Below are 26,199 nucleotides of genomic sequence, written 5' to 3'. Positions count from 1 at the left end.
GGGGGGCGGCTGTGATCGCTCTGGCGGTTGGAGGTCGGGGAGCGGCCCGGGCTCTGGCCATGTTCTCGGATGAGGATTTCTGGATCGTCCTGTGAAGAGGTGAGTGAAGTCCGCCCGGCCAGGGCCCAGAAAGGGTTGGACTGGGGGCATAGCCAGATGGACTATCTTGGCCCGAGCTGGCCTGTAGGTTGGAGAAAGGGGTGCCAGAGCTGAGGAGGGTTCCTTTGGCAGGGTCTGTCAAGGGAACTTGAGCCAGTCGCCAGAGGAGAACCGAGGCCTGGTGTCCTGGGGTGTGCCTCTTTAAAGACTGGGGGTTCAGGGAACCACGGGAGTTTGGGAACCTGGCCAGAAAGTCTCTCTGCCTGTTTATTTTTGTGTTGGGGGGAGCTCTACTAAACTAGGACCCAAGCCCTGATGCCAGCACCAATCCCAGTCAGCTGCTTCTCCTTCAGGGTTCCTTGTGGGCCTTGGGAATAGAACAACTTGGGAGCGGGGGTAGGGTGCCACTGCCAGGCCAGACTTAGCGCCAGGTTGGACTTTAAGGTTGTTCTTGCTCATCCGGGCGCCGAGAGCAGTCTCTGGGAGACTCAAGGAATCCTGATTCCTGCACTAGGCCTTATTTCACTGTGCATGGAGCAGAGTGTGTGGAAACTGACTATTGTGATGAAGGAGGTGGCTGGGGCAAGAAGGAGGCGGGGCTGGGGGCAGCTCTGGCCTTGCTGGTCAACTTTAAACTACCCCTGCGTGGCAAAGTGACCCCAGCGAGGCCTAGTGCTGTCTTAGCCTGCTTTGCCTTCCCTCCTCTTGGGATGGACATAATCTCTAGGGGATTATAGAGGAGGCTGTTGAGATTTGCTCCCTGTGAATGTGGGCTGCAAAAAATGGCTTTTGTCTCCCGCTTTCTCCGGGCCTGGTTGCCCACAAGTCTCTGGCCAGTCCTGCAGGGCCCCTCCCAGACCTCGCCAACCTTTTTCAGTCAGGGAATGTTAACTAGTCCTGTGATCCAGTCCCAGCCTTGCAGAATAGGGTGGCCTGTACCTCTTTGGAGGAGAAATGACCTGATAGGAGCATGTCTCTGAAGCCAGTGTTTTCAGCCCTAGCAGGAGGTGTTGGGGAGAAGGGGAGTGTGTGTGATTGCATGAAGGGTGCAGCATGAGCCTCTGGACCCTGGGCTGGGACAGCCCCTCTCACAGCTGTCATGCTGCCCAGCCAGGATTTGGCTGCTGTGTTTTGCTCCCTCATTCTGTCCCCTCCAACATACAGAGGCTCGACCACTTTGAGCCTGGTCTCGGAAAGGACAGAATAGGGGTTTGCCCTTGAAAGATTTTTGGGGTGGTAATCCTGAGGTGAGAGGTGGCACAGGGGTGCTGAAATGAGGCTAGCTGTCACCCATGTTGTCTGCCCTTGCCTCCTGTGGAGGGCCTCTCCGGCTGTCTGTCCCTAAAGAACTTCCTTAAGAGACACCACTCCTTTTTGGCTGTAGCTGACCCTAGGATGACCCAGGGATAGTTCGGAGGGTCTCCAGAGCCCCTGTTGCCATTTGGGTTCTTCCCTGGAGGGCCAGCCCAAAATGGGGGTGGGGAGAGGTGTGGTTTGATTCTCAGGCTGGGAACCAGGAAGTCCTGAGTCCTACAGAAGAGCTGTTCACTCAGGGGCTTGCTTCAGCCTTTCACCTCTCCAAGCCTCCATTTCCCCTCTGGCTGGCATAATGGAGCTAAAGCTTTTGGTCTGGGATGGAGGCAGGGAGGAGAGTGGGTTGAGATTGAATCCCTGCCTTCTTCCTTGCTGTCCTAGGCCTCTTCAGCCTGGGGTCAAATGGACCCACCATGGTTTCACTCCCTAGATCTGTGTTTCTCTAGGATCCCTAGTTCCCTTGAGGAAGCCTGGCCAGGCCTTAGCCCAGTTTAGATCCAGGGGAAAACCCTTGGTGTATATGTGTTTTTCTGGCTGTGAATGCTGGGACAGGGGAACCTGTGGTTTTTATTTGTTTAGATCTGTTCAGGGGCCTGACAACTTGCACTCAGCATTGGGGGGGCAGGTGCTGGACTGCCGGGTAGGGAAATGGGACTCCTTAGAAGAGCCTCTGGATTCTCTGGTCCAGCTTGGAGGACACTCAACCCTTGGCTTATCTCTCGTCTTCCATAAATGAGGCAGCAGCTTTGGAGGATGTTGGAACTGTTTCCCAAAGCTGGATGAAGGTGGTTTCTGCACCTCCCCAGGCAGTGCCCGCGTTACCAGCTTGAGAGGGCTGCGCTTGGGGGAGGGCGGAGGAATTTGTCCCTCTGGCCTTGTGTGAGGCAGTCCTCCCACCCACTGCGCTATCACTGTTGCTTTTGATTTCTTGCTGTTTGTGACTCCTTTAGCCTCAACTTGGAGAGCACAACAGTTGGAAGCTCTTGGGGGCATTTAGTGGTAAGGTACCACAAAAGTTACACATGTTTAAGAAACTTTGAAGCCTTCTGGGTGTGGTCAGGCCTTGAATGGCTGAATAGGAAGAGGAGCCTAGCTGGTGCCCTGACCTCCAACCCCTACTTCACATAGGTGGCTTCTGGGGAGGCTCTTGAAGTGCCAGAGCATCATTTCTCTGGGCTGGCTAGATGGCTACCCTGCTTTCCTTTTAGGTGTGATTATGTGAGTGACAGGTTTGGGAAAGAGATGATCTGGGAGTAAACGTAGCAGGTATCAGGTGTGATACTTCACTTTCCCAGTAGAATCTAATAGTGTAAAGGGAAAAGAGTAAAAATTTCCCTTCCTGTGGCATGTCCCATGCGGCCCATTGCCAGTCTCTGGAAATGGAGTATTAACTCAGGGAAAGAGCACCGATAGTGTGGTTCTTAGGTAATTGATTTATGGATCCTGGGCACCTTTGAGGATTCCTCCAGTCTCATCTGCCCCATGCACTCAACCCCAAGTAGCTGACTGGGGTATTTGGTGTGGGGAGAGAGGCTTGTCTTTACAAAGATTGGTGTGGTCCTTCTGGTTAAATAAGAGGAGTGGAAAAGGGGAGACAGAAAATTCTCAAACTTTCATTTAGAGTTCTCTAACCTGCTCCACCTGCTATGGGAAAATAATACTTTCTATAGTTTCTCTGCTTAAGCCCCTACCCTTCCCACTAAGAGCTGTTGGCACCTGTCCCTTTCTTCCTTCTTCTGTAGGACCCCTTTCCTCTTCCTCAGCTCTGTAATTCTTTACTTCTCTCTTTTTTGTACTGTGTTTATTAGTTTCCTCTGAGATTTAGGAAAATATGCCAAAAGGTGTGGATCTTGACCTTCTTAGGTATAACTTCAGTGTGTTTCATTTGGCTCTGGGATAGGCAGGCATATCTTTGAAGAGGGGACCGTTACCCCCCACCCCCATAGTGTGTGTGGAAACCCTGCCTGACGGAAGAGGAAGGAAGCTGCTTTGCTGTGTCCTGCCCCTGTTTAGAACAGCTCCAAGTGGCTGTGTGCTTCCTGAGACTACAACTCCCAGCATGCCTAGCACCAGGCCTGGCTACACATGCTCAGTAACTCTTAAGGCCCCTTCTGTTAACTTCTAGGGACATCTAAGGAGGAAGGGCAGTTGGCGTTGCTAAGGGCAACGACCTGAGGCCTTCAGGCTGGGTGAGAACTTGAGCTCAGTCATGGCAGGGGCCAGGGGGTGGGCCTGAGTTAGATTTAGATGGGCAGTAGGTGGGAAATGGGGAGTTTCTTCTGTTATGATTGGAATATTCTGGTTGAAACCAGTGGAGGTGGGGGAGATCCATCCACAGCTGGGCTTTTGTTCCAGTAACATGTTCTACATCTTGCAAGACCCCAAATTTGGTCTCCAGTAGAGGGATTTCAGCTGAACTCAGACTTCTTGGTTTATGACTATTCCTGAGTTAGTGCTGAAAGACCTCTAGGATGGTAGCTGACTTGAGAACTGAGGGAAAAGTCCAAGGGATAGGGCCTACCAGCAGCCAAGAACTCAGATGTGAGGCAAAGAGGGATACTGTACTAGATGTAGCTTGTGGGTGCTTCTGGTTGTCCTGGGAACTCTTAGGCAGGAGATGGAAAGTGGATCCCCCAGGAATTCAGAGTGGAAGAAGGGGATATGTGTTTATTGGAGGGGAAGTAGACGGTGGGACAAGGGTTGGGGAGAAGGATTTTCCTTGTCATTAGTACAGGAGTTTGTAGGTGTGATTTTGTTTTGATTTCTATAGGTTCTAGATAACATTAGCTGCCTTCTCCTTAGGATTTGGAGCAAAGTGTTTAGTGGGAAGACTTCCTAGACAAATAGATATCTCTTGGCTCTGACAGGTCTCCCCGAGAGGGCTCTGCCCAGTCGGAGAGAGGGATGGACAGCCCGAAGCCGCCTGGTGAGGATAAAGATTCGGAACCAGCAGGTGGGTAGGACAAACACTGGGTTTCTGTTCTTCCCAGGAAATCTTAGATTTCTTGTCCTAGCATAGGGACAGAAGCTAAGTCTGTCTGATAGACAGCTAATAATTGAAGGACTTTGTTCTTTGGGACAGAAGTTGAAATGCCATCACTGTTATCCACCAAGGGTTTTGGGTAATTTCATGGGTCTGATGAGTGGACTGGTATTAAACAGAGGATAATGGCTGATACATCTTTTTTCTTTGTTCATTCAGCTGATGGACCTGCAGCCTCCGAGGAGTCAGGTGCCACTGAGCCAGACCTTCCCAAACCACATGTTGGGGAGGTCTCTGTGCCCAGTTCTGGGGGTCCCCGGCTTCAGGAGCCTCCCCAGGACTGCAGGTAACTAGTTTGGGGAAATGAGGATATAAAAATGTATGAAGACTTGATTCGAGCATCTGGGGCTTTCAAAGTGGAAGATTTAGGAAATGAGTGTTCAGGAAGCATAGGTGTGCCAAGTCGTGGGGTTGTTGAGGGTGCCCTAGGGCAGAACCAGCGTGGTGCTGATGCTTGTGTGTTCACAGCGGGGGTCCAGTGCGGCGTTGTGCTCTCTGTAACTGCGGAGAGCCCAGTCTACATGGGCAGCGGGAGCTACGGCGCTTTGAGTTGCCATTTGACTGGCCCCGGTGTCCCGTGGTGTCCCCTGGGGGGAACCCAGGGCCCAATGAGGGAGCGCTGCCCAGCGAGGACCTATCACAGATTGGTTTTCCTGAGGGCCTGACACCTGCCCACCTCGGAGAACCTGGAGGTAAGGGAAGGGAAGTAGGGTAGCTGACTTGGGAAGGAAATGGGGTAGGGCTAGGTGGTCCTGAACCAGGGGTCACGTTCTTGTTAACTGTTTTCCCTCTTTCCACCTATAAAGGGTCCTGCTGGGCTCACCATTGGTGCGCTGCGTGGTCGGCAGGCGTATGGGGGCAGGAGGGCCCAGAACTATGTGGTGTGGACAAGGCCATCTTCTCAGGGATCTCACAGGTGGGGTGGGGGCCAGGGAATGGCACAGGCAAAGGGCAGGGTGGGCAGAGGGCATACTGGGGTAGAACTGTGCCTGGTCTGTGGCTCTGGAGAGAGCTGGCCAGTGCTGAGGCTTTGTTTCCACTCCGGCAGCGCTGCTCCCACTGCACCAGACTTGGTGCCTCCATCCCTTGCCGCTCGCCTGGATGTTCACGTCTTTACCACTTCCCCTGTGCAACTGCCAGCGGTTCCTTCTTATCCATGAAAACACTGCAGCTGCTATGCCCAGAGCACAGTGAGGGGGCCGCACATCTGGGTGAGAAGTCCTGCCGCTTGGACAGGGGACACGTGAGGGTCCACGGCTGCTGGGGTTTTTATGCTCTGCAGAGTGCTCCGAAATCTGTAATTACGTGCTGTCAGTCTGCCCCATGAAAATAGGCTTGGACTCTGAGTGCAGTGGCTTTGCCTGTCTCATTTACCGTGATCTCTGTAGTGCCTGGGTTTTCCAGGTGGCACTAGTGGTAAAGAACCTGCCTGCTAGTGCAGAAGTTAAAGATGTGGGTTCGATCCCTAGTTGGAAAGATCCCCTGGAGGAGGGCATGGCAACCCACTCCATATCCTTGCCTGGAGAATCCCATGGACAGAGGAGCTTTGTGGGCTACAGTCCATGGGGTCTCAGAGTCGGGCGCGACTGAAATGACTGAGCATACACGCACGACGCAGTGCAGTGCCCAGAGCAGCGCCTGGCATATGTCAGGCAGACAGTCAGAAACTCTGTTCATTCTGTGTCTGTGAAATGCCGGTTATATAGACAGCACTGTGCTGAGTCCTATAAGGAATCCATAGCTGACCTGTGTCATCCTTCCCTTCTTATTGCAGAGGAGGCTCGCTGTGCAGTATGTGAGGGGCCAGGGGAATTATGTGACCTGTTCTTCTGTACCAGCTGTGGGCATCACTATCACGGGGCCTGTCTGGACACTGCTCTGACTGCCCGCAAGCGTGCTGGCTGGCAGTGCCCTGAATGCAAAGTGTGCCAAGCTTGCAGGTAAAAGTGGGAGGGCAGAAGGGAACCTTAGGTGAAGCACAGGTCAGGGTTGAAAAGGAGGGCAGGGAGAACCCTGTTACGTACCCCCGCAGGAAACCTGGGAATGACTCTAAGATGTTGGTCTGTGAGACGTGTGACAAAGGATACCATACCTTCTGCCTGACACCACCAATGGAGGAACTGCCTGCTCACTCTTGGAAGTGCAAGGTGAGTGTGCCCCAGTGCTGCCTTACTCTCCCTAATTCCACCTCCTGCAGTGCCCCAGGTTTCTCTGTTGGGACATGCCCTGTGCTCTTCTCCCGCCTTTGCATCTCTGTTGTCTGACTGGTGGCCATTTGGCTTGTTCCCTTCTGCTAGGCATGCCGGGTGTGCCGGGCCTGTGGGGCAGGCTCAGCTGAGCTGAATCCCAACTCTGAGTGGTTTGAGAACTACTCGCTCTGTCACCGCTGTCACAAAGCCCCGGGAGGACAGCCTGTCAGTTCTCGTGCTGAGCAGCACCCTCCGGTCTGTAGCAGGTAAGTGGTGTGGATTGGCAGAGATTGGGAGGGGGCCTGGGAGGTACTGAGATGGGCAGGGGTTGTGTTCAAGCAAACAGCCTTTGAGAGGAGGGCCCTCGGGTGAGCAGTACATTCCAGAGCATCCATGCCTCACCCCTGTGTGCTCTAGAGGGGTCAGTAGGTGATGCGAGTCGGCTTCCCGTGCCCTCTGCAGATTCTCACCCCCAGAGCCTGGCGCTACCCCCACTGATGAGCCCAGTAGTCTGTACATTGCGTGCCAAGGGCAGCCAAAGGGTGGACACGTGACCTCTATGCAACCCAAGGAACCGGGGCCCCTGCAATGTGAAGCCAAACCACTAGGTGAGTAGGGTTTGAGGGTTCCTGAAAGTAATCCCCTTCTATCCTGTGGCAAGGGCCAATCTCTGCTTTGCCCTGATCCTGTACTTGCTGTGGGGGTGCAGCTGAGCTAGGTAGGAGCAGATTGTGTTATGTCTGCAGGGAGAGAAGGGGCCCAACTTGAGCCCCAGTTGGAGGCCCCCCTAAATGAGGAGATGCCACTGCTGCCCCCACCTGAGGAGTCGCCCCTGTCCCCACCACCTGAGGACTCACCCACGTCCCCGCCGCCTGAGGCATCGCGCCTGTCCCCACCGCCTGAGGACTCACCCCTCTCTCCACCGCCTGAAGAATCTCCTCTGTCTCCCCCACCTGAGTCACCACCCTTCTCTTGCCCAGAGGACTCCCCCCCACAACCCCCACTTGATATACCCTTACCCCCACCACCTGAAGCATCACCCCTGTCCCCACCACTGGAGGAGTCTCCTCTGTCCCCTCCCCCTGAAGAATTGCCTACTTCCCCACCACCGGAAGCATCTCGCCTGTCTCCACCACCAGAAGAGTCACCCATGTCTCCGCCACCTGAAGAGTCACCCATGTCTCCGCCACCTGAGGCCTCTTGTCTGTTCCCACCATTTGAGGAGTCGCCCCTGTCCCCTCCACCCGAGGAATCTCCTCTCTCCCCGCCACCTGAGGCGTCACGCCTATCCCCACCACCTGAGGACTCACCCATGTCCCCACCACCTGAAGACTTGCCTATGTCCCCCCCGCCTGAGGTGTCACGCCTGTCCCCCCCACCAGAGGAGTCTCCCCTGTCACCGCCACCTGAGGAGTCTCCCACATCCCCTCCACCTGAGGCTTCACGCCTGTCTCCTCCACCTGAGGACTCCCCTACATCCCCGCCACCTGAAGACCCGCCTGCTTCCCCGCCTCCGGAGGACTTGCTCGTGTCCCTGCCGCTGGAGGAGTCACCGCTGTTGCCACTGCCTGAGGAACTGCAACTCTGCCCCCGGCCTGAGGAGCCACACCTGTCCCCTCAACCTGAGAAACCGCGCCTGTCTCCTGCACCCCAGGAGCCACGTCTGTCCCCTGCACCCCAGGAGCTGTGCCTGTCCCCTGCATCTGAGGAGCCACGCCTGTCCCCTGCACCCCAGCAGCCGTGCCTGTCCCCCGCATCTGAGGAGCCACGCCTGTCCCCCGCACCCCAGCAGCCGCACCTGTCCCCTGTGCCTGAGGAGCCACGCCTATCCCTTGCGCCCAAGGAGCTTCGCCTGTCCCCTGCACCCCAGGAGCCCTGCCTGTCCCCCGCGCCTCAGGAGCTGCACCTGTCCCTCATGCCCGAGGAGCCACATCTGTCCCTCGCATCCGAGGAACTACGCCTGTCTCCCCGGCCTGAGGAACCGCGCCTGTCCCCCCGGCCTGAGGAACCACACCTGTCCCCCCGGCCTGAGGAACCGCGCCTGTCCCCTCGGCCTGAGGAACCGCGCCTGTCCCCTCGGCCTGAGGAGCCATGCCTGTCCCCCCGGCCTGAGGAGCCATGCCTGTCCCCCCGGCCTGAGGAACCGCACCTGTCCCCTCAACCTGAGGAGCCCATTGAGGAGCCAGGCCTGTGCCCTGCATCTGAGGAATTGCCCTTATTCCTCCCACCCAGGGAGCCACCCTTATCCCCCGTGCTTGGAGAGCCGGCCCTGTCTGAGCCTGGGGAACCACCTCTGTCCCCTCTGCCTGAGGAGCTGCCGTTGTCCCCATCTGGGGAGCCATCTTTGTCACCTCGGCTGATGCCACCAGGTAAGGGGCACTTAGTACTCTGTTACTTTGGGACTGTCTTAACTCTTTATGGCACATCTAATCTAAGAGCCTCTCTTTTCCTCCAGATCCTCTTCCTCCTCCACTTTCACCCATCATCACAACTGTGGCCCCACCAGCCCTGTCTCCGTTGGGAGAGTTAGAGTACCCCTTTGATGCCAAAGGGGACAGTGACCCTGAGTCGCCACTGGCTGCCCCCATCCTGGAGACACCTATCAGCCCTCCACCGGAAGCTAACTGCACTGACCCTGAGCCTGTACCCCCTATGATCCTCCCCCCATCCCCAGGCTCCCCCATGGGACCGGCCTCTCCCATCCTGATGGAGCCCCTTCCCCCTCGTTCCCCACTCCTCCAGCATTCCCTGCCTCCCTCAAACTCACCTCCTTCCCAGTGCTCTCCTGCCCTTCCACTGTCGGTTCCTTCCCCCCTGAGTCCAATGGACAAGGCAGTGGAGGTCTCAGAAGAGGCTGAGCCACAGAAGATGGAGACTGAGAAAGCCCCAGAACCTGAGTGCCCAGCCTTGGAACCCAGCCCTACTAGTCCTCTTCCGTCTCCTCTGGGGAACCTTTCCTGCCCTGCCCCCAGCCCTGCCCCAGCCCTGGATGACTTCTGTGGCCTGGGGGAAGATACAGCCCCTCTGGATGGGACTGACACTCCTGGTTCACAGCCAGAGGCTGGACAGACCCCTGGCAGTTTGGCTAGTGAACTTAAGGGTTCCCCTGTGCTCCTGGACTCTGAGGAGCTGGCCCCTGTGACCCCTATGGAGGTCTATGGCCCAGAATGCAAGCAGGCAGGGCAGGGCTCACCCTGTGAAGAGCAAGAGGAGCCACGTGCACCAGTGGCCCCGACCCCACCTACTCTCATCAAATCCGACATCGTTAATGAGATCTCCAATCTGAGCCAGGGCGATGCCAGTGCCAGTTTTCCTGGCTCAGAGCCCCTGCTGGGCTCTCCAGATCCTGAGGGGGGTGGCTCCCTGTCCATGGAGTTGGGGGTATCTACAGACGTTAGTCCAGCCCGAGATGAGGGCTCCCTGCGGCTCTGTACCGACTCGCTGCCAGAGACTGATGACTCGCTATTGTGTGATGCTGGGACAGCTATTGGAGGAGGCAAAGCCGAGGGGGACAAGGGGAGGCGGCGCAGCTCCCCAGCTCGTTCCCGCATCAAACAGGTGAGGGGCTATCCGGCCGCTGGATGTGTTTGATGTCCCGTCACTGTCAGAGGTACGGTTCTGTCACTCACTGATACCTTCCCACCTGACTTATTGAATCCTGGGTTCTCAGAGGGAGAAGGCAGTGGCACCCCACTCCAGTACTCTTGCCTGGAAAATCCCATGGACGGAGGAGCCTGGTGGGCTGCAGTCCATGGCGTCGCTAAGAGTCAGACACGACCGAGCGACTTCACTTTCACTTTTCACTTTCATCCATTGAAGAAGGAAATGGCAACCCACTCCAGTGTTCTTGCCTGGTGAATCTCAAGGACGGGGGAGTCTGGTGGGCTGCTATGGGGTCGCATAGAGTCGGACACAACTGAAGTGACTTAGCAGCAGCAGGTTCTCAGAGATCCTTGAATTCATCTTGGGTTCTTGGTTACTCAGTCAATAGAATCGGTACTAGAAACTCAGATCTCTCAAGCTAGTCTTTTTTCTTACTATACAGTACCATGTTGGCCACTCTTTCTTGGAAGATCAGGAGTGGTTTGGACCAGAGCTACCTCCCTGTTGCTACTCTAGAGTTTGGGCTTCCTCCCTGGCCCTGACTGGGAAGCTTGGACTTTGTTACCTGCCATACCCTGTCCCTTTGTCTCTTCTCTTGCCTCTAAGCCTATGGACCCCACCTGTTAGCTCTCTACTCCTCCTGTAATTACCTGTTTCCTTCACTCAGGGTCGCAGCAGTAGTTTCCCAGGGAGACGCCGGCCACGTGGAGGAGCACATGGAGGACGTGGGAGAGGACGGGCCCGGCTAAAATCAACTACTTCTTCCATTGAGACTCTGGTAGTAAGGAGAGGCCTCCCATCCCCCAAACATGCTTCAGCTGGCCCCGTCAAGATTAAACACCCTTTAAGTCCTGCCAGTCCCCTGCACGCTCTGCCTGCCTGCTAGCCTAGGGCCTGTCCAGCTATGTCTGTGCTCCTTCTGTCCTCTTGGCCCCCAGGCTTCTCTGAAATGTGATGTTGGGCTGAGGCCCAATTTGGGAGCTGGGGTGTTCTTCTGCTTCTTAGTCCTGGTTCCTGGCCTTCATCTTAGCCGGGGGTTTATGCCGCCTTCCCCCAACACCAAAGAGGAAAGCAGCTTAGTCGGGGCAGATTTAGCTGCCTCACTTTGCACAACTCTCTGCCTATAAGGTTGCTGATATCGATAGCTCTCCCAGCAAGGAGGAAGAAGACGATGATGATGATACCATGCAAAATACTGTGGTTCTCTTCTCCAACACAGACAAATTTGTGCTAATGCAGGTACCGTACTTGACTCAAGTAGTCCCATCTTCAGCAGTAAGACCTGGCAGACCGAACGCCAGGATGGCATTTGGATACATGTGTTTTGGTGGGAGGGTAAATGAGGAAAACCAGAGACCTACTTTTCGGAATACTAGAAAATGAGCTTGACACTGAACTGGGAGCTGGGAATGTAGCAGTGAAAAAGGCAGGAACGATTTCTGCTCTATTGAAGCTCCTAGTCTAGGGAACGTATAATCTTGAAGCTACAGAATTTGTCGTGTATGTTACTGTAATCCCCATCAGTCTTCACCCACCTTTTCTTTCACTTCTCATTACCTCTATCCACGGTAGGCTGTATCATTTCAGATTACCCGATCAGACGAACAAGGCAGGCTAGCAAGGAGCAGGGTCCCGTGATGGCTTGCTGTGCCCTAGCGCAGGGATAGGCTTTTGGTTCTCTGACTCCCTCCTGTGAGATGAGCATCGTGGTCGGTCACGGGGACTGAGTGGTGCTGAGGCTGTGAGGCGGGACACGGGTCTCTGTGTGTCTCCCTAGGACATGTGTGTGGTGTGTGGCAGCTTTGGCCGGGGGGCAGAGGGCCACCTCCTTGCCTGTTCCCAGTGCTCTCAGTGCTACCACCCCTACTGTGTCAACAGCAAGGTGAGTTCAGAGCCCCAGAGATCTGGTCTGGGGAGTGGGGTCAGTTACTGCTCATCCTAGGTCTCTTTCCTGGCCACTCTACTTAAAGTGGCCATTGGTCATGGAACTTGTTCATCAATTTCCAGTGGCTATCAAATTCATCTTGGGAAAAATGTTTTGGAAACCATAGTGGTCTAATGAGTTTCTTTGTTACAGATCATGACTTACTGGTATAATTGAGTACATTGTAAAAATTGTGATAACTTTTCTAGTAGAAAACATGGTCTGGATATAAAATATAAAATCAGAACCAAACACATGTCCACAAAGAGAAAGCCGTGTTTTTGACTCAAGCATGATCAGTCATTTTGGGGTTTTCATTAACATTTAGAACTTGTCCACTGCTAACATTCACTGACTTGCAGCAGTAGCAGGTTCTACATGTTCAAGAAAAGCTGGGGGAAATACCACCTGGGTAGTGAAAGATCTTAACAAGGCAGTGGCTGGGTGAGGCTGTTCTTTGATCAGTGGAGATCCCTGGAAGCCTAAGTTTACGAGCCACTGTTTTAGGGGTGAGGGTGCTCCGTGTATCTTCCCTGTGCTCAAATGAAGGCCTGGCCTGGGTACGGGGGTCCTCCAGCCCCACCTGTGTAAGTCCCAGCACCCCTGGAGAGGTCTGCCCTGCCCTCTGCATCACCCCCTGAGGAATTGCCGTCTCCTGCACCAGATCACCAAGGTGATGCTGCTGAAGGGCTGGCGTTGTGTGGAGTGCATCGTGTGCGAGGTGTGTGGCCAGGCCTCAGACCCCTCCCGCCTCCTGCTCTGTGATGACTGTGACATTAGCTACCACACGTACTGCCTGGACCCCCCACTGCTCACCGTGCCCAAGGGTGGCTGGAAGTGCAAGTGGTAAGGAGACTAGCAACTTCAGGTGGGCCTGACATGTTAAGAGTGAGTATGATGTTGAACACATGGCTGAGGCTGGGTTTAGAAGGCCAGGCTGGTCTGGGTGCTCTGGGTAGGTCAGGTGTTGAGGGTCTGTCTTTCTGCCCCCACCAGGTGTGTGTCTTGTATGCAGTGTGGGGCCGCCTCCCCTGGCTTCCACTGTGAGTGGCAGAATAGTTACACACACTGCGGGCCCTGTGCCAGCCTGGTGACCTGCCCTATCTGTCATGCCCCCTACGTGGAGGAGGACCTGCTGATCCAGTGTCGCCACTGTGAACGGTGAGGGTGCCCGTCTCCCCCAGATAGGCCCCCCCGCCCCATTTTCAGCCTTGCGTTGTTTCTGTTCACCTCCTCCTGTCTCCTTTCAACCAGGTGGATGCATGCTGGCTGTGAGAGCCTCTTCACAGAGGATGATGTGGAGCAGGCAGCTGATGAGGGCTTCGACTGTGTCTCCTGCCAGCCTTACGTGGTCAAGCCTGCTGGTGAGTCCCGGGTGCTAGGGAGCGGGAGGAGGGGTCAGCGCAGGGGTGCCTTGCTCTGGGCCAGAGCCTCCAGCTGTTTGTCCTCTCCACAGCGCCTGTCGCGCCTCCAGAGTTGGTACCTATGAAGGTGAAAGAGCCTGGTGAGTCACAATAAATCTGAATGCCAGTGCCCGAGAAGACCCTTAGACACTTAGTCCAGCTCCAGTCCTCCAATTTTATCTCATTTTTCACAGAAAAAAGGCTAAGACCCAGGGATGTTGAGTGACCTGCCCAAGGTCACCCTGTAGGTCAGTGGTGAAGTTGTGGTGACACTCACGGCCTCTAGGTTCCTGGCAGAATTCCATTCACCAGCCAACATGGCCTTTGTACAGCCAGACTCTCATCTTTAGAGAGCTTCTGAACTCTGCTCTTTTTCCTTAATGAAGAAGCTCTGCCACCTCCATCCATCATGATGTAGGCACTGCTCCTGGCATCTGGGGCACTATGAGCTGGCATTCGGCAAGGAGGGGCCCTCCTTGGTCCACATAGCCAGAGAATATATTCGGTGACCTGAGGGTTCATCAGGAGCAGAGTCCAGCTTCAGCAGCCGCTGCCTCTCAGACCCCCTCGGGTCACTGCAAGAGCACTCAGGCCTCAGCTGGTGCCCGTCGGTGGTCTCTCCTCTGTAGCCCTCAGACCCCAGTCTGGACTTCAGTCTGTCTCTCATTGCTCTTGTCCCAGCTAGGGACTTAGGCAGAAACTCAGAGTCCCAGTTTCCCTGGGGCTCCATGGGGTCACATGCTTCCCCCTCTTTGTGCAGAGCCCCAGTACTTTCGCTTCGAGGGCGTGTGGCTGACAGAAACGGGCATGGCGGTGCTGCGTAACCTGACCATGTCGCCTCTGCACAAGCGGCGTCAGAGGCGTGGACGGCCCGGCCTCCCAGGTGAGGCGGGGCTGGAGGGGGCCGAGCCTTCAGAGGTCCTGGGCCCTGATGACAAGAAGGATGGTGACCTGGACACGGACGAGCTGCTCAAGGCTGAAGGTCAGCCTAGGGGTCTCGGGGAGCACCAGAGTTCTGGGAGCATGCCTGTGAGAGTTGTTGGGTCAGGGCAGCATTGTCACTCCCAGTCACCCTTGGGCCCCTGTGGGTCTTGTCCGATGGCTCTGTGGCAGCGAACTCGGCTGTCTGTTCTTTTTTTTTTTTGCCTGTGTTGTGTCTTTGTTGCTGCATGTGAACTTTCTCTAGTTGCTGTGAGTAGGGGCTACTCTGTAGTTGCAGTAGACAGGCTTCTCATTGTGGTGGCTTCTCTTGTTGCAGAGCATGGGCCCTAGGGTGTGCGGGTTTTAGTAGTTGTGGCTCACAGGCTTAGTTGCTCCTTGGTGTGTGGAATCTTCCTGGACCAGGGATCAAACCCATGTCCCCTGCATTGGCAGGCAGATTCTTAACCACTGGACCATCTGGGGAGGAGTCCCCAGTTCTCAGTTCTTAACTGACAGGATGACAGGGTTCAAAGGGTCCAAGCCTCTGACCTGTCTCCATCTCTTTTGTCTCCACACACAGGTAGTGTGGAGCACATGGAGTGTGAAATTAAACTGGAGGGTCCTGTCAGCCCTGATGGAGAGCCTGGCAAAGAGGAGACCGAGGAGAGCAAAAAACGCAAACGCAAACCCTATCGGCCTGGTGAGGCCCTGGGATGTGGGTGGGATGGTGAGGGGCAGCTTACCAGGTCCCCAGCGGCTTCTCAGCCTCAGCTCTGCCTCCTTACAGGCATCGGTGGTTTCATGGTGCGACAGCGGAAATCCCACACACGTGTGAAAAAAGGGCCTGCAGCACAGGCGGAGGTGTTGAGTGGGGATGGGCAGCCCGACGAGGGTGAGACGGGTGAGGGCTCCAGTGGGGCCTGGGAGAAGGTGGGGCTCGCAGGACCCGTGGGACACTGCCGGGGAGGCCGGGGGCAGGGGTGCTCTCAAAGGGTCAAGGAGGTAGTGGGCCCAGTTGGTGTCGGGGGAGAATAGGCAGAAAGTGTCCCCAGGCTAACCTGGCTGGGGGCAGCATGCTCACAGTCCCCAGAGAGGCTGACCCTCCTGTTGGGTCCTCAGTGTTGCCTGCCGACCTGCCTGCCGAGGGCTCTGTGGACCAGAGCTTAGCCGATGGGGATGAGAAGAAGAAGCAGCAGCGGCGAGGGCGCAAGAAGAACAAACTGGAGGACATGTTCCCTGCTTACCTGCAGGTGGGTCTTAGGCTCTGAGGGCCACTGGCCAGGCTCCTGGCCCGCAGGGCCTGAGAAAGCCTGTTTCTTTCCACCTCCTCCCACAGGAAGCCTTCTTTGGGAAGGAGCTGCTAGACCTGAGCCGGAAGGCCCTGTTTGCAGTTGGCGTGGGCCGGCCAAGCTTTGGATTGGGAACCCCCAAAGCCAAGGGCGATGGAGGCTCAGAGAGGAAGGAGCTCCCGACCTCACAGAAAGGTCAGTCATGTGGGGGTAAGGTAGTCTGAAGGGGTCCAACCTCACTTTGTACTTGGAAGCTGGTAAAAGATTTTGGTGGGGAATGGGCTGGTCTCTAGGAGTTGAGGGTTGGCCAAGGGCTCTGGCCTTGGTGCTGGGGTCCTGTTCTGGGCATCTCTGATTGAAGTGGGGCTGTTGCTCATAGGAGATGATGGTCCGGATGTTGCAGATGAAGAATCCCGTGGCCCTGAGGGCAAGGCTGATACACCAGGTGAGGGCTTCTGGGAGGACTGGGTGCCATCTTGGTTTTGCTTCTGTCAACCTGTTCTGCCCCTGAGCACCATCAAGGTTGGAGGCTGGAAAGTGTTTCAGGCCTTTTGTGGTCCTTGCCAGAGTGGCAAGTGTGGTGGCTCTACACCGACTTTAGCTGATGGGCTTTTCTTGGCAATTGCAGGACCTGAGGATGGTGGCATAAAGGCATCCCCAGTGCCCAGTGACCCTGAGAAGCCAGGCACCCCGGGTGAAGGGATGCTTAGCTCTGACTTAGACAGGATTCCCACAGAAGGTGAGGCTGGGACCCATACTCTGCATGTATAAGGGTCCTCTCTTCTGCCTGAGGGACTCATTTATATTGCTCCTCTGGTGGGGAGTCATGCGCACCTTCCCTGGTATCCCCTGAGCCCTAGTCTTCCTCAGCAGCATCTTTCCTTGATCCCTCACAGAACTGCCTAAGATGGAATCCAAGGACCTGCAGCAGCTTTTCAAGGACGTTCTGGGTTCCGAACGAGAGCAGCATCTGGGTTGCGGAACCCCTGGCCTGGACGGCAGCCGGACACCGCTGCAGAGGCCCTTTCTTCAAGGTGAGCCGATGGGGGTGGTTTGAAGACTGGGTGGGCAGGTATCAAGCCTGCCTCCAGACCGGGCCGCTTGCTCCCTCTCTCTGATCCTATGCTTCTTGTAGGTGGACTCCCTTTGGGCAATCTCCCCTCCAACAGCCCAATGGACTCTTACCCGGGCCTCTGCCAGTCCCCATTCCTGGATTCTAGGTTGGTATTTGTGCTTAACCTCTGTGGGCAGTCCCTTCCCTCCAGTGGGGCCACGCTGGGGGCGGGAACATTGGACTCTCGGGTGCTGCTGTGGCAACCCCTCCCTCCCTCTGCTGCCTTGCTAGTGACTGTCCTCTGTTGGGGCAGGGCAGTAGCCTGGGGACTCTGGGAGGTTTGTCTGGGGTGGGGCTTGGCATCCCTGCCCTCTGTGACTCTCTGCCCCTGCGCCCCAGGGAGCGCGGGGGCTTCTTTAGCCCGGAACCCGGTGAGCCAGACAGCCCCTGGACAGGCTCGGGGGGCACCACGCCCTCCACCCCCACCACCCCCACCACGGAGGGTGAGGGCGACGGGCTCTCCTATAATCAGCGGAGTCTTCAGCGCTGGGAGAAGGACGAGGAGTTGGGCCAGCTCTCCACCATCTCACCTGTGCTGTACGCCAATATTAACTTCCCCAGTCTCAAGCAGGATTACCCAGGTACCTGTGGGACAGAGCAAGGGAGACAGCCTACAACACGACCAGCGCAGGGGTCACCTGCCAGTTCTCCTCTCACACGTCGTCTCTGTCCTCCAGACTGGTCAAGCCGCTGCAAACAAATCATGAAGCTGTGGAGAAAAGTTCCAGCTGCTGATAAAGCCCCCTACCTGGTGAGACAGAAGGAGCCTGGAGTGGCGTGGGAAATGAGTCATGGGCGGCGTGTCTTCGGGAAGGTCACCCTCATTTCTTCTACTCCCCACTTTCATAGCAGCTGGGCCAGTAGGGGTCGGCTTCTGGGTGGGGAGTGTGAGGGCATGGTGAGGGAGTGGGACTGGGCTTGAGACTGAGTCCCAGCCTCAGGCTGTGTCCTCTGTTCCTCAGCAAAAGGCCAAAGATAACCGGGCAGCTCACCGCATCAACAAGGTGCAGAAGGTGAGCGGGCTCAGGGTGCCCGGGGGCATCCAAGTCTGGTTGTGGGGCAGCCTCCCTGCAGGTGGGGGTCAGAGGGCCTGCCCGCAGCAGCCTGACTGTTGTCTACCTGGTTTCCTCCTGTAGCAGGCTGAGAGCCAGATCAACAAGCAGACCAAGGTGGGCGACATGGCCCGCAAGACTGACCGACCGGCCCTACATCTCCGCATTCCCCCCCAGCCAGGGGCCCTGGGCAGTCCGCCTCCCGCTGCTGCCCCCACCATTTTCATTGGCAGCCCCACTCCCCCCGCCGGCTTGTCTACCTCTGCGGACGGGTTCCTGAAGCCGCCGGCAGGCACGGTGCCCGGCCCCGACTCGCCTGGTGAGCTCTTCCTCAAGCTCCCGCCCCAGGTGCCCGCCCAAGTGCCTTCGCAGGACCCCTTTGGACTGGCCTCTGCCTATGCTCTGGAGCCCCGCTTCCCCACAGCACCACCCACCTACCCTCCCTATCCTAGTCCGACTGGGGCCCCTGCACCGCCCCCGACGCTGGGTGCCTCATCTCGTCCTGGGACTGGCCAGCCAGGGGAGTTCCACACTACCCCACCTGGCACCCCCCGACACCAGCCCTCCACGCCTGACCCCTTCCTCAAACCCCGCTGCCCCTCCCTGGACAACCTGGCTGTGCCTGAGAGCCCAGGGGGAGGGGGAGGCAAGGCTGCTGAGCCTCTGCTGTCGCCCCTGCCTTTCGGGGAGTCTCGGAAGGCCCTGGAGGTGAAGAAGGAAGAGCTTGGGGGATCCTCTCCGAGCTATGGGCCCCCAAACCTGGGCTTTGTTGACTCTCCCTCCTCAGGCCCCCACCTGGGTGGCCTGGAGTTAAAGGCACCTGATGTTTTCAAAGCCCCCCTGACCCCTCGGGCATCTCAGGTAGAGCCCCAGAGCCCGGGCTTGGGCCTAAGGCCCCAGGAGCCACCCCCTGCCCAGGCTTTGGCCCCTTCTTCTCCCAGCCACTCGGACATCTTTCGCCCTGGTCCCTACCCTGACCCCTATGCCCAACCCCCGCTGACCCCTCGGCCCCAACCCCCACCACCTGAGAGCTGCTGTGCCCTGCCTCCCCGCTCACTGCCCTCTGACCCTTTCTCCCGAGTGCCCGCCAGTCCCCAGTCCCAGTCCAGCTCCCAGTCCCCATTAACACCCCGTCCTCTGTCTGCTGAGGCTTTCTGCCCATCCCCTGTTACCCCTCGCTTCCAATCCCCTGACCCTTATTCCCGTCCACCCTCGCGCCCTCAGTCCCGGGATCCATTTGCCCCATTGCATAAGCCCCCCCGCCCCCAGCCCTCTGAAGTTGCCTTCAAGGCTGGGCCTCTAGCCCACACTCCGCTGGGGGCTGGGGGTTTCCCAGCAGCCCTGCCCTCAGGGCCAGCAGGTGAGCTCCATGCCAAGGTCCCAAGTGTGCAACCCCCCAATTTTGCGCGGTCCCCTGGGACCAGTGCATTTGTGGGCACCCCTTCTCCCATGCGTTTCACTTTCCCTCAGGCGGTCGGGGAGCCTCCCCTAAAGCCCCCTGTCCCTCAGCCTGGTCTCCCTCCACCCCATGGGATCAACAGCCATTTTGGGCCCGGCCCTACCATGGGCAAGCCTCAAAGCACAAACTACGCAGTAGCCGCAGGGAACTTCCGCCCATCGGGCAGCCCCCTGGGGCCCAGCAGCGGGCCCACAGGAGAGGGCTACGGGCCATCCCCGCTGCGCCCCCCGTCAGTCCTTCCCCAACCCGCACCCGACGGGCCCCTCCCCTGCCTGCCCCATGGGGCCGCACCCCGGGCAGGCATCACCTCTCCGGTCGAGAAGCGAGAAGACCCAGGGGCTGGCACGGGCAGCTCTTTGGCAGCACCTGAGCTTTCAGGTACCCAGGACCCAGGCATGTCTGGCCTCAGTCAGACAGAACTAGAGAAGCAGCGACAGGTGGGTCGACATCTCTGTTTGTGGGCCAGCCCTTTGGGCTTTGGTGCTCGTCCAGTGGACTTACTGTCTTGTCTGTACTCTGCACAGCGCCAGCGACTGCGGGAGCTATTGATTCGGCAACAGATGCAGCGCAACACCCTTCGGCAGGAGAAGGAGACTGCGGCAGCTGCTGGAGCAGTGGGACCCCCAGGCAGCTGGGGTGCTGAGCCGAGTAGCCCCGCATTTGAGCAGCTGGGTCGAGGCCAGACCCCCTTTGCTGGGACCCAGGTAGGTAGAGTGGCAAGGGGTGGTGGATCCAAGATGCAGAAGGTGGCCGCACTTTCATCTACCCTCATCTTTCCTAGGACAAGAGCAGCCTTGTGGGGCTGCCCCCAAGCAAGCTGGGTGGCCCCATCCTGGGGCCAGGGGCTTTCCCCAGTGATGACCGACTCTCCCGGCCACCTCCACCAGCCACCCCTTCCTCTATGGATGTTAACAGCCGGTGAGGCTCCTGGGCTTCCCTCGGGGAAAAATCAAGGGAGTCTATTATATCCAGTGTGCACTGCCCCTGATTTTCCTGTCTCTCTAATCCTCAGCATCACTTTCTTTTCTTCCCCATTCCTTCCCCCTCACTGCATTAACTTTTTCCTTCTTTAGGGAAGCCCATGTTCTAGCTCTTTTTTCATTCTGATTTTATCTTACTACTGCATATACTTCCAGGCAATTGGTGGGGGGCTCCCAAGCCTTCTATCAGCGAGCACCGTATCCTGGGTCCCTGCCCTTACAGCAGCAGCAGCAGCAGCAACTGTGGCAGCAGCAGCAGCAGGCAACAGCAGCAGCTTCCATGCGACTTACCATGTCTGCGCGCTTTCCCTCAACTCCTGGGCCTGAACTTGGCCGCCAAACCCTAGGTTCCCCTTTGGCTGGAATTTCCAACCGCCTGCCTGGCCCTGGTGAACCAGTGCCTGGCCCAGCTGGTCCTGCCCAGTTCATTGAGTTGCGGCACAATGTACAGAAAGGACTCGGACCGGGGGGGCCTCCATTTCCCGGTCAGGGCCCTCCACAGAGACCCCGTTTTTACCCTGTAACTGAGGATTCCCACCGACTGGCCCCTGAAGGGCTTCGTGGCCTAGCAGTCTCAGGCCTTCCTCCACAGAAACCTTCAGCCCCACCAGCTCCTGAACTGAACAACAGCCTCCATCCAACGCCCCACACCAAGGGTCCCAACCTGCCCACTGGCTTGGAGCTAGTCAGCCGGCCCCCCTCCAGCACTGAGCTTGGCCGCCCCCCTCCTCTGGCCCTGGAAGCTGGAAAACTACCTTGTGAGGATCCTGAGCTGGATGATGACTTTGATGCCCACAAGGCCTTGGAGGACGATGAGGAGCTTGCTCACCTGGGCCTAGGTGTGGATGTGGCCAAGGGAGACGATGAGCTGGGCACTCTGGAAAACCTAGAGACCAATGATCCCCACCTCGATGACCTGCTCAATGGGGATGAGTTTGACCTGCTGGCCTATACTGACCCTGAGCTGGACACTGGGGACAAGAAGGACATCTTCAATGAGCATCTGAGGCTGGTGGAGTCGGCCAATGAAAAGGCTGAACGAGAGGCTCTGTTGCGAGGGGTAGAGCCAGGACCCTTGGGCCCTGAGGAGCGCCCTCCCCCAGCCGCTGATGCGCCTGAGCCCCGTCTGGCGTCAGGGCTTCCCGAGGTGAAGCCCAAGGTGGAGGAGGGTGGGCGCCACCCTTCCCCTTGCCAGTTTACCATTACCACCCCCAAGGCAGAGCCAGCACCTGTCACCACTTCCCTAGGCCTGGGGGTGAAGCCAGGTCAGAGTGTGACGGGCAGCCGGGACACTCGAATGGGCACAGGACCTTTTTCTAGCAGTGGGCACACAGCTGAGAAGGTCCCCTTTGGGACCACAGGAGGACCACCAGCTCACCTGCTGACGCCCAGCCCACTGAGTGGCCCGGGAGGGTCCTCCCTACTGGAAAAGTTTGAGCTAGAGAGTGGGGCCCTGACTTTGCCTGGTGGACATGCATCTGGGGATGAGCTGGACAAGATGGAGAGCTCACTGGTAGCCAGTGAGTTACCCCTGCTCATTGAGGATCTGTTGGAACATGAGAAGAAAGAGCTGCAGAAGAAGCAGCAGCTTTCAGCGCAGCTGCAGCCTGTGCAGCAGCAGCAGCCCCAGCAGCATTCCCTGCTCTCCACCCCAGGCCCTGCCCAGGCTGTGTCTTTGCCCCATGAGGGCTCTTCTCCCAATTTGGCTGGCCCTCAACAGCAGCTTTCCCTGGGACTTGGAGGCTCCCGACAGCCAGGCTTGGCCCAACCATTGATGCCCACCCAGCCACCAGCTCATGCCCTCCAGCAGCGCCTGGCTCCATCCATGGCCATGGTATCCAACCAAGGGCATATGCTAAGTGGGCAGCATGGGGGACAGGCAGGCTTGGTGCCCCAGCAGAACCCACAGCCGGTGCTGGCACAGAAACCCATGGGTACCATGCCACCGTCCATGTGCATGAAACCACAGCAGCTGGCAATGCAGCAGCAGTTGGCTAACAGCTTTTTCCCAGATACAGGTAATCTCATCTTGGGGGAGAGACTGGCTTAGTAACTCAGGAGTGATCACGGTTACCACTAACTGAATTCTCTCTGAGGCTGCAGACCCAAGATACTCCCTAATTAAAGGAGACCGGACACAGAGAGTGGTGTAGGCAGAAACACTGTAGCTTTTAAGGGAGAATAGTGCCTGGTATCTAGCAGGTGTTCAGATGTTTGAGTGAATGAACAGAATGGACACCTGAAGTCTGATTAGCAGAGTCCTTATAGCTGTGGTGAGACCCAGAGCTTAGGACTTGGAGCAGAGTGGTGTGAGAAGTAGTTGGCCTGGTAAAAGATGTAGTGAGACTCAGTGGCAGGAAAGTCAGGTATATTTGGAGACCATGAGTGGACTGCTTAGGCTGGGGTAGGCTTTGTGGAAGGAAGTGAGTGGGCACTGCCGTAAACTTTGGAGAGGTGAGGTGGGGGCCCAGATTGAAGAAGACCTCAAATTATAATAGTATCTATTGAATAATGACTGCTAAACACTGTGCTGAGCACTTTGCATTTACTGTGTGATATAATCATCACAACAAAAACATTAAGTAGGTACCATTATTATTTCTTTTTAACTTAATTTTGTATTGGGGTATAGTTGGTTGACAATGTGAGAGCATCAGGTGAACAGCTAAGGGACTCAGCCATACATATACATGCATCCATTCTCCCCCAAAGTCCCCTCCCATCTCGGCCACCACATAACATTGAGCAGAGTTCTGTGTGCTATACAGTAGGTCCTTGTTGGTTATCCATTTAAAATATAGCAGTGTGTACATGTAATAGGTACTATTATTATCTTATAGAAAAGGAAACTGAGGCAGAAAGATTAACTCGCTCGATATCCTACAACTAACAGTTGGAATTTGAAGCCTGGCCCTCATATCCTTTTAATTGTTTTACCACCTCAGAATAACCAGGCGGAGGTGTTTGGTTAATCTTCTTAAAAGTAAGGAGTCAGTTAAGCTTTCTGAGTAGTGGAGAAATATGCAGTGTATAAGATTTTAGAATGATTTGGTGTCTGCTTGTTTCTCTTTTTCTACCCAGTGTCCTGGACAGGCAGAAGAGTGGTTTGTAGGTGGTGTGTGTTGTGGCCAAAGCAACTCTGGCATTGGGCTTTGGCACTCTGCCCACATCTTGGGTTCTTGGGCTGCACTTAGTTGTCCTAAGAACATGACATTTTTTTTTTTAAGAACATGACTTTTGAAGAATGCTTTCTAGGTCATAAAGTAAACTCGTATTCTGGTCATATTTGATCTTCTCAGTAGCTCCGTGAGATAAGCAGACTAAGGAATCATGATCTCTGTCAAATAGAAGAATAAACTGAGGCTCATAGAGGTGAAATGACTTTAATACATTGGTTCAGTAAATATTTACTGAGTACCTTTTCCTGACACCATGCAAGGTGAATAATAGAATTGAGTCACCTATGCTACCTGGCTCCTAGTCCAGTGGTCTTTCCACCATGCCATGTCATTGTTCTGCTTGGCTTGGTGGAAGTCAAGGAGTTGCAACACCAGACATTGACCTCAATGCCAGGCTCACTTGGCTCTTCTGTCTCTAGACCTGGACAAATTCGCTGCAGAAGATATCATTGATCCTATTGCAAAGGCCAAGATGGTGGCTTTGAAAGGCATCAAGAAGGTGATGGCTCAGGGCAGCATTGGAGTGGCACCTGGTATGAACAGGTAAGATGTATGGGGTGGGAGCATTGGCTTTTTCCTTTTCCAGTCCTTCCCCTGTTCTTCGTGATCCTCCTTCCTACTTGTCCCACCTCTTTGCCCTTCAACTTTCCCCATCACTAACTCATCCTCTTTGCATTGGCGGACTCCAGGCAGCAAGTGTCCCTGCTAGCTCAGAGGCTCTCAGGGGGGCCCGGCAGTGATCTGCAGAACCACGTGGCAGCTGGGAGTGGCCAGGTAAATGGTCTGGTGGGAGCAGGAACTTGGCTCCTATGCCTTTGAGCCACCCTTCTTAGGGCCTGGTACAGAACAATGACCCTTCAACAATCTTTCTCATCCCAGGAGCGGGGTGCCGGTGACTCCTCCCAGCCTCGTCCCAATCCACCCACTTTTGCCCAGGGAGTGATCAGTGAGTATGGTGATGGGGAGGAATGTGCAAGGAAGTGGCTTGGGGAAAGAGGGGTTTGGATCCCCTGACACCCGTCCACTTCCTTTCCCAGATGAGGCTGACCAGCGGCAGTATGAGGAGTGGCTGTTCCATACCCAGCAGCTCCTACAAATGCAACTGAAGGTGCTAGAGGAGCAGATAGGGGTGCACCGCAAGTCCCGGAAAGCCCTGTGTGCCAAGCAGCGCACTGCCAAGAAGGCTGGCCGGGAGTTCCCCGAGGCTGATGCTGAGAAGCTGAAGCTGGTTACAGAACAACAGAGCAAGATCCAGAAACAGCTGGATCAGGTAGGGAAGGCAGACTTCAGCTTAGCAACCAGGAACCTGGGAAGAAGGGTGGCACAGGTGGGTAGCCTCCCTGCTGACCTCCCTGACCTTCCTGTGTTAGGTCCGGAAGCAGCAGAAGGAGCACACTAACTTAATGGCAGAATATCGGAATAAGCAGCAGCAGCAGCAACAGCAGCAGCAGCAGCAGCAGCAGCAGCACTCAGCCGTACTTGCCCTTAGCCCTTCCCAGAGTCCCCGGCTACTCACCAAGCTTCCTGGTCAGCTGCTCCCAGGCCATGGGCTGCAGGCACCTCAGGGGCCCCCTGGGGGGCAAGCTGCAGGTCTTCGCCTGACCCCCGGGGGCATGGCCCTACCTGGACAGCCTGGTGGCCCCTTCCTAAACACCACCCTGGCCCAACAGCAGCAACAGCAACATTCTGGTGGAGCTGGGGCCCTGGCTGGCCCCTCAGGGGGCTTTTTCCCTGGCAACCTTGCTCTTCGAGGCCTGGGACCTGACTCGAGGCTTTTACAGGAAAGGCAGCTGCAGCTCCAACAGCAGCGCATGCAGCTGGCCCAGAAACTGCAACAGCAGCAGCAGCAGCATCTCCTAGGACAGGTGGCAATCCAGCAGCAACAGCAGCAGGGCCCGGGAGTACAGGCAAACCAGGCTCTGGGTCCCAAGCCCCAGGGCCTTCTGCCTCCCAGCAGCCACCAGGGCCTCTTGGTCCAGCAGCTGTCCCCCCAACCACCCCAGGGGCCCCAGGGCATGCTGGGCCCTGCCCAGGTGGCAGTATTGCAGCAGCAGCAACCACACCCTGGAGCTTTGGGCCCCCAGGGCCCTCACAGACAGGTGCTCCTGACCCAGCCGCGGGTGCTAAGTTCTCCCCAGATGGCACAGCAGGGTCAGGGCCTAATGGGACACCGGCTGGTCACATCCCAGCAGCAGCAACAGCACCAACAGCAAGGATCCATGGCCGGGCTTTCCCATCTTCAGCAGGGTCTGATGCCACACAATGGGCAGCCCAAACTGGGTGCTCAGCCCATGGCTGCCTTGCAGCAACAACAGTTGCAACAGCAGCAGCAGCAGCAACTTCAACAACACCAACAACTTCAACAACAGCAGCAGCAACAGCAGCTACAACAACAGCAGCAGCAGTTACAACAGCAGCAGCAGCAGCAGCAGCAGCAGTTACAACAGCAGCAGCAGCAACAGCAGCTGCAACAGCAGCAGCAGCAGCTGCAACAGCAGCAGCAGCAGCTGCAACAGCAGCAGCAGCAGCAGCTTCAACAGCAGCAGCAGCAGCAGCAGCTTCAACAGCAGCAGCAGCAACAGCAGCTTCAACAGCAGCAGCAGCAACAGCAGCTTCAACAGCAGCAGCAG

The 26,199-nt window shown here is 56.5% G+C and overlaps 1 protein-coding gene across 1 annotated transcript in view; it reads left to right on the top strand.

Moving 5' to 3' along the window:
* Positions 1-193: 193 nt before the first annotated feature.
* Positions 194-26,199, top strand: part of LOC120858214 (histone-lysine N-methyltransferase 2D) — a 49,869-nt gene continuing 23,863 nt past the window's right edge. Inside the window, exons 1-39 of the mRNA XM_040234138.1 lie at positions 194-4,366; positions 4,616-4,742; positions 4,925-5,148; positions 5,263-5,372; positions 5,505-5,667; positions 6,231-6,396; positions 6,489-6,603; positions 6,754-6,911; positions 7,108-7,253; positions 7,392-9,014; positions 9,101-10,203; positions 10,916-11,029; positions 11,377-11,487; positions 12,026-12,130; positions 12,837-13,018; positions 13,169-13,333; positions 13,427-13,536; positions 13,629-13,676; positions 14,336-14,557; positions 15,077-15,196; positions 15,284-15,388; positions 15,616-15,746; positions 15,833-15,980; positions 16,165-16,230; positions 16,414-16,524; positions 16,682-16,819; positions 16,921-17,005; positions 17,239-17,480; positions 17,577-17,650; positions 17,862-17,912; positions 18,036-19,847; positions 19,935-20,114; positions 20,192-20,328; positions 20,547-22,408; positions 23,989-24,112; positions 24,259-24,343; positions 24,449-24,515; positions 24,607-24,839; positions 24,940-26,094. Coding sequence (XP_040090072.1) covers positions 4,318-4,366; positions 4,616-4,742; positions 4,925-5,148; positions 5,263-5,372; positions 5,505-5,667; positions 6,231-6,396; positions 6,489-6,603; positions 6,754-6,911; positions 7,108-7,253; positions 7,392-9,014; positions 9,101-10,203; positions 10,916-11,029; positions 11,377-11,487; positions 12,026-12,130; positions 12,837-13,018; positions 13,169-13,333; positions 13,427-13,536; positions 13,629-13,676; positions 14,336-14,557; positions 15,077-15,196; positions 15,284-15,388; positions 15,616-15,746; positions 15,833-15,980; positions 16,165-16,230; positions 16,414-16,524; positions 16,682-16,819; positions 16,921-17,005; positions 17,239-17,480; positions 17,577-17,650; positions 17,862-17,912; positions 18,036-19,847; positions 19,935-20,114; positions 20,192-20,328; positions 20,547-22,408; positions 23,989-24,112; positions 24,259-24,343; positions 24,449-24,515; positions 24,607-24,839; positions 24,940-26,094 — 11,967 coding nt within the window. The 5' untranslated portion in view covers positions 194-4,317. The remainder of the gene's footprint in view (positions 4,367-4,615; positions 4,743-4,924; positions 5,149-5,262; positions 5,373-5,504; positions 5,668-6,230; positions 6,397-6,488; positions 6,604-6,753; positions 6,912-7,107; positions 7,254-7,391; positions 9,015-9,100; positions 10,204-10,915; positions 11,030-11,376; positions 11,488-12,025; positions 12,131-12,836; positions 13,019-13,168; positions 13,334-13,426; positions 13,537-13,628; positions 13,677-14,335; positions 14,558-15,076; positions 15,197-15,283; positions 15,389-15,615; positions 15,747-15,832; positions 15,981-16,164; positions 16,231-16,413; positions 16,525-16,681; positions 16,820-16,920; positions 17,006-17,238; positions 17,481-17,576; positions 17,651-17,861; positions 17,913-18,035; positions 19,848-19,934; positions 20,115-20,191; positions 20,329-20,546; positions 22,409-23,988; positions 24,113-24,258; positions 24,344-24,448; positions 24,516-24,606; positions 24,840-24,939; positions 26,095-26,199) is intronic.

This window comes from Oryx dammah, unplaced genomic scaffold, assembly GCF_014754425.2.
Source record: "Oryx dammah isolate SB20612 unplaced genomic scaffold, SCBI_Odam_1.1 HiC_scaffold_29, whole genome shotgun sequence".
Classification (NCBI taxonomy): Eukaryota; Metazoa; Chordata; class Mammalia; order Artiodactyla; family Bovidae; genus Oryx; species Oryx dammah.
Note: the sequence above shows the minus strand (reverse complement) of the source record. Positions and strands in the feature narration are given on the sequence as shown.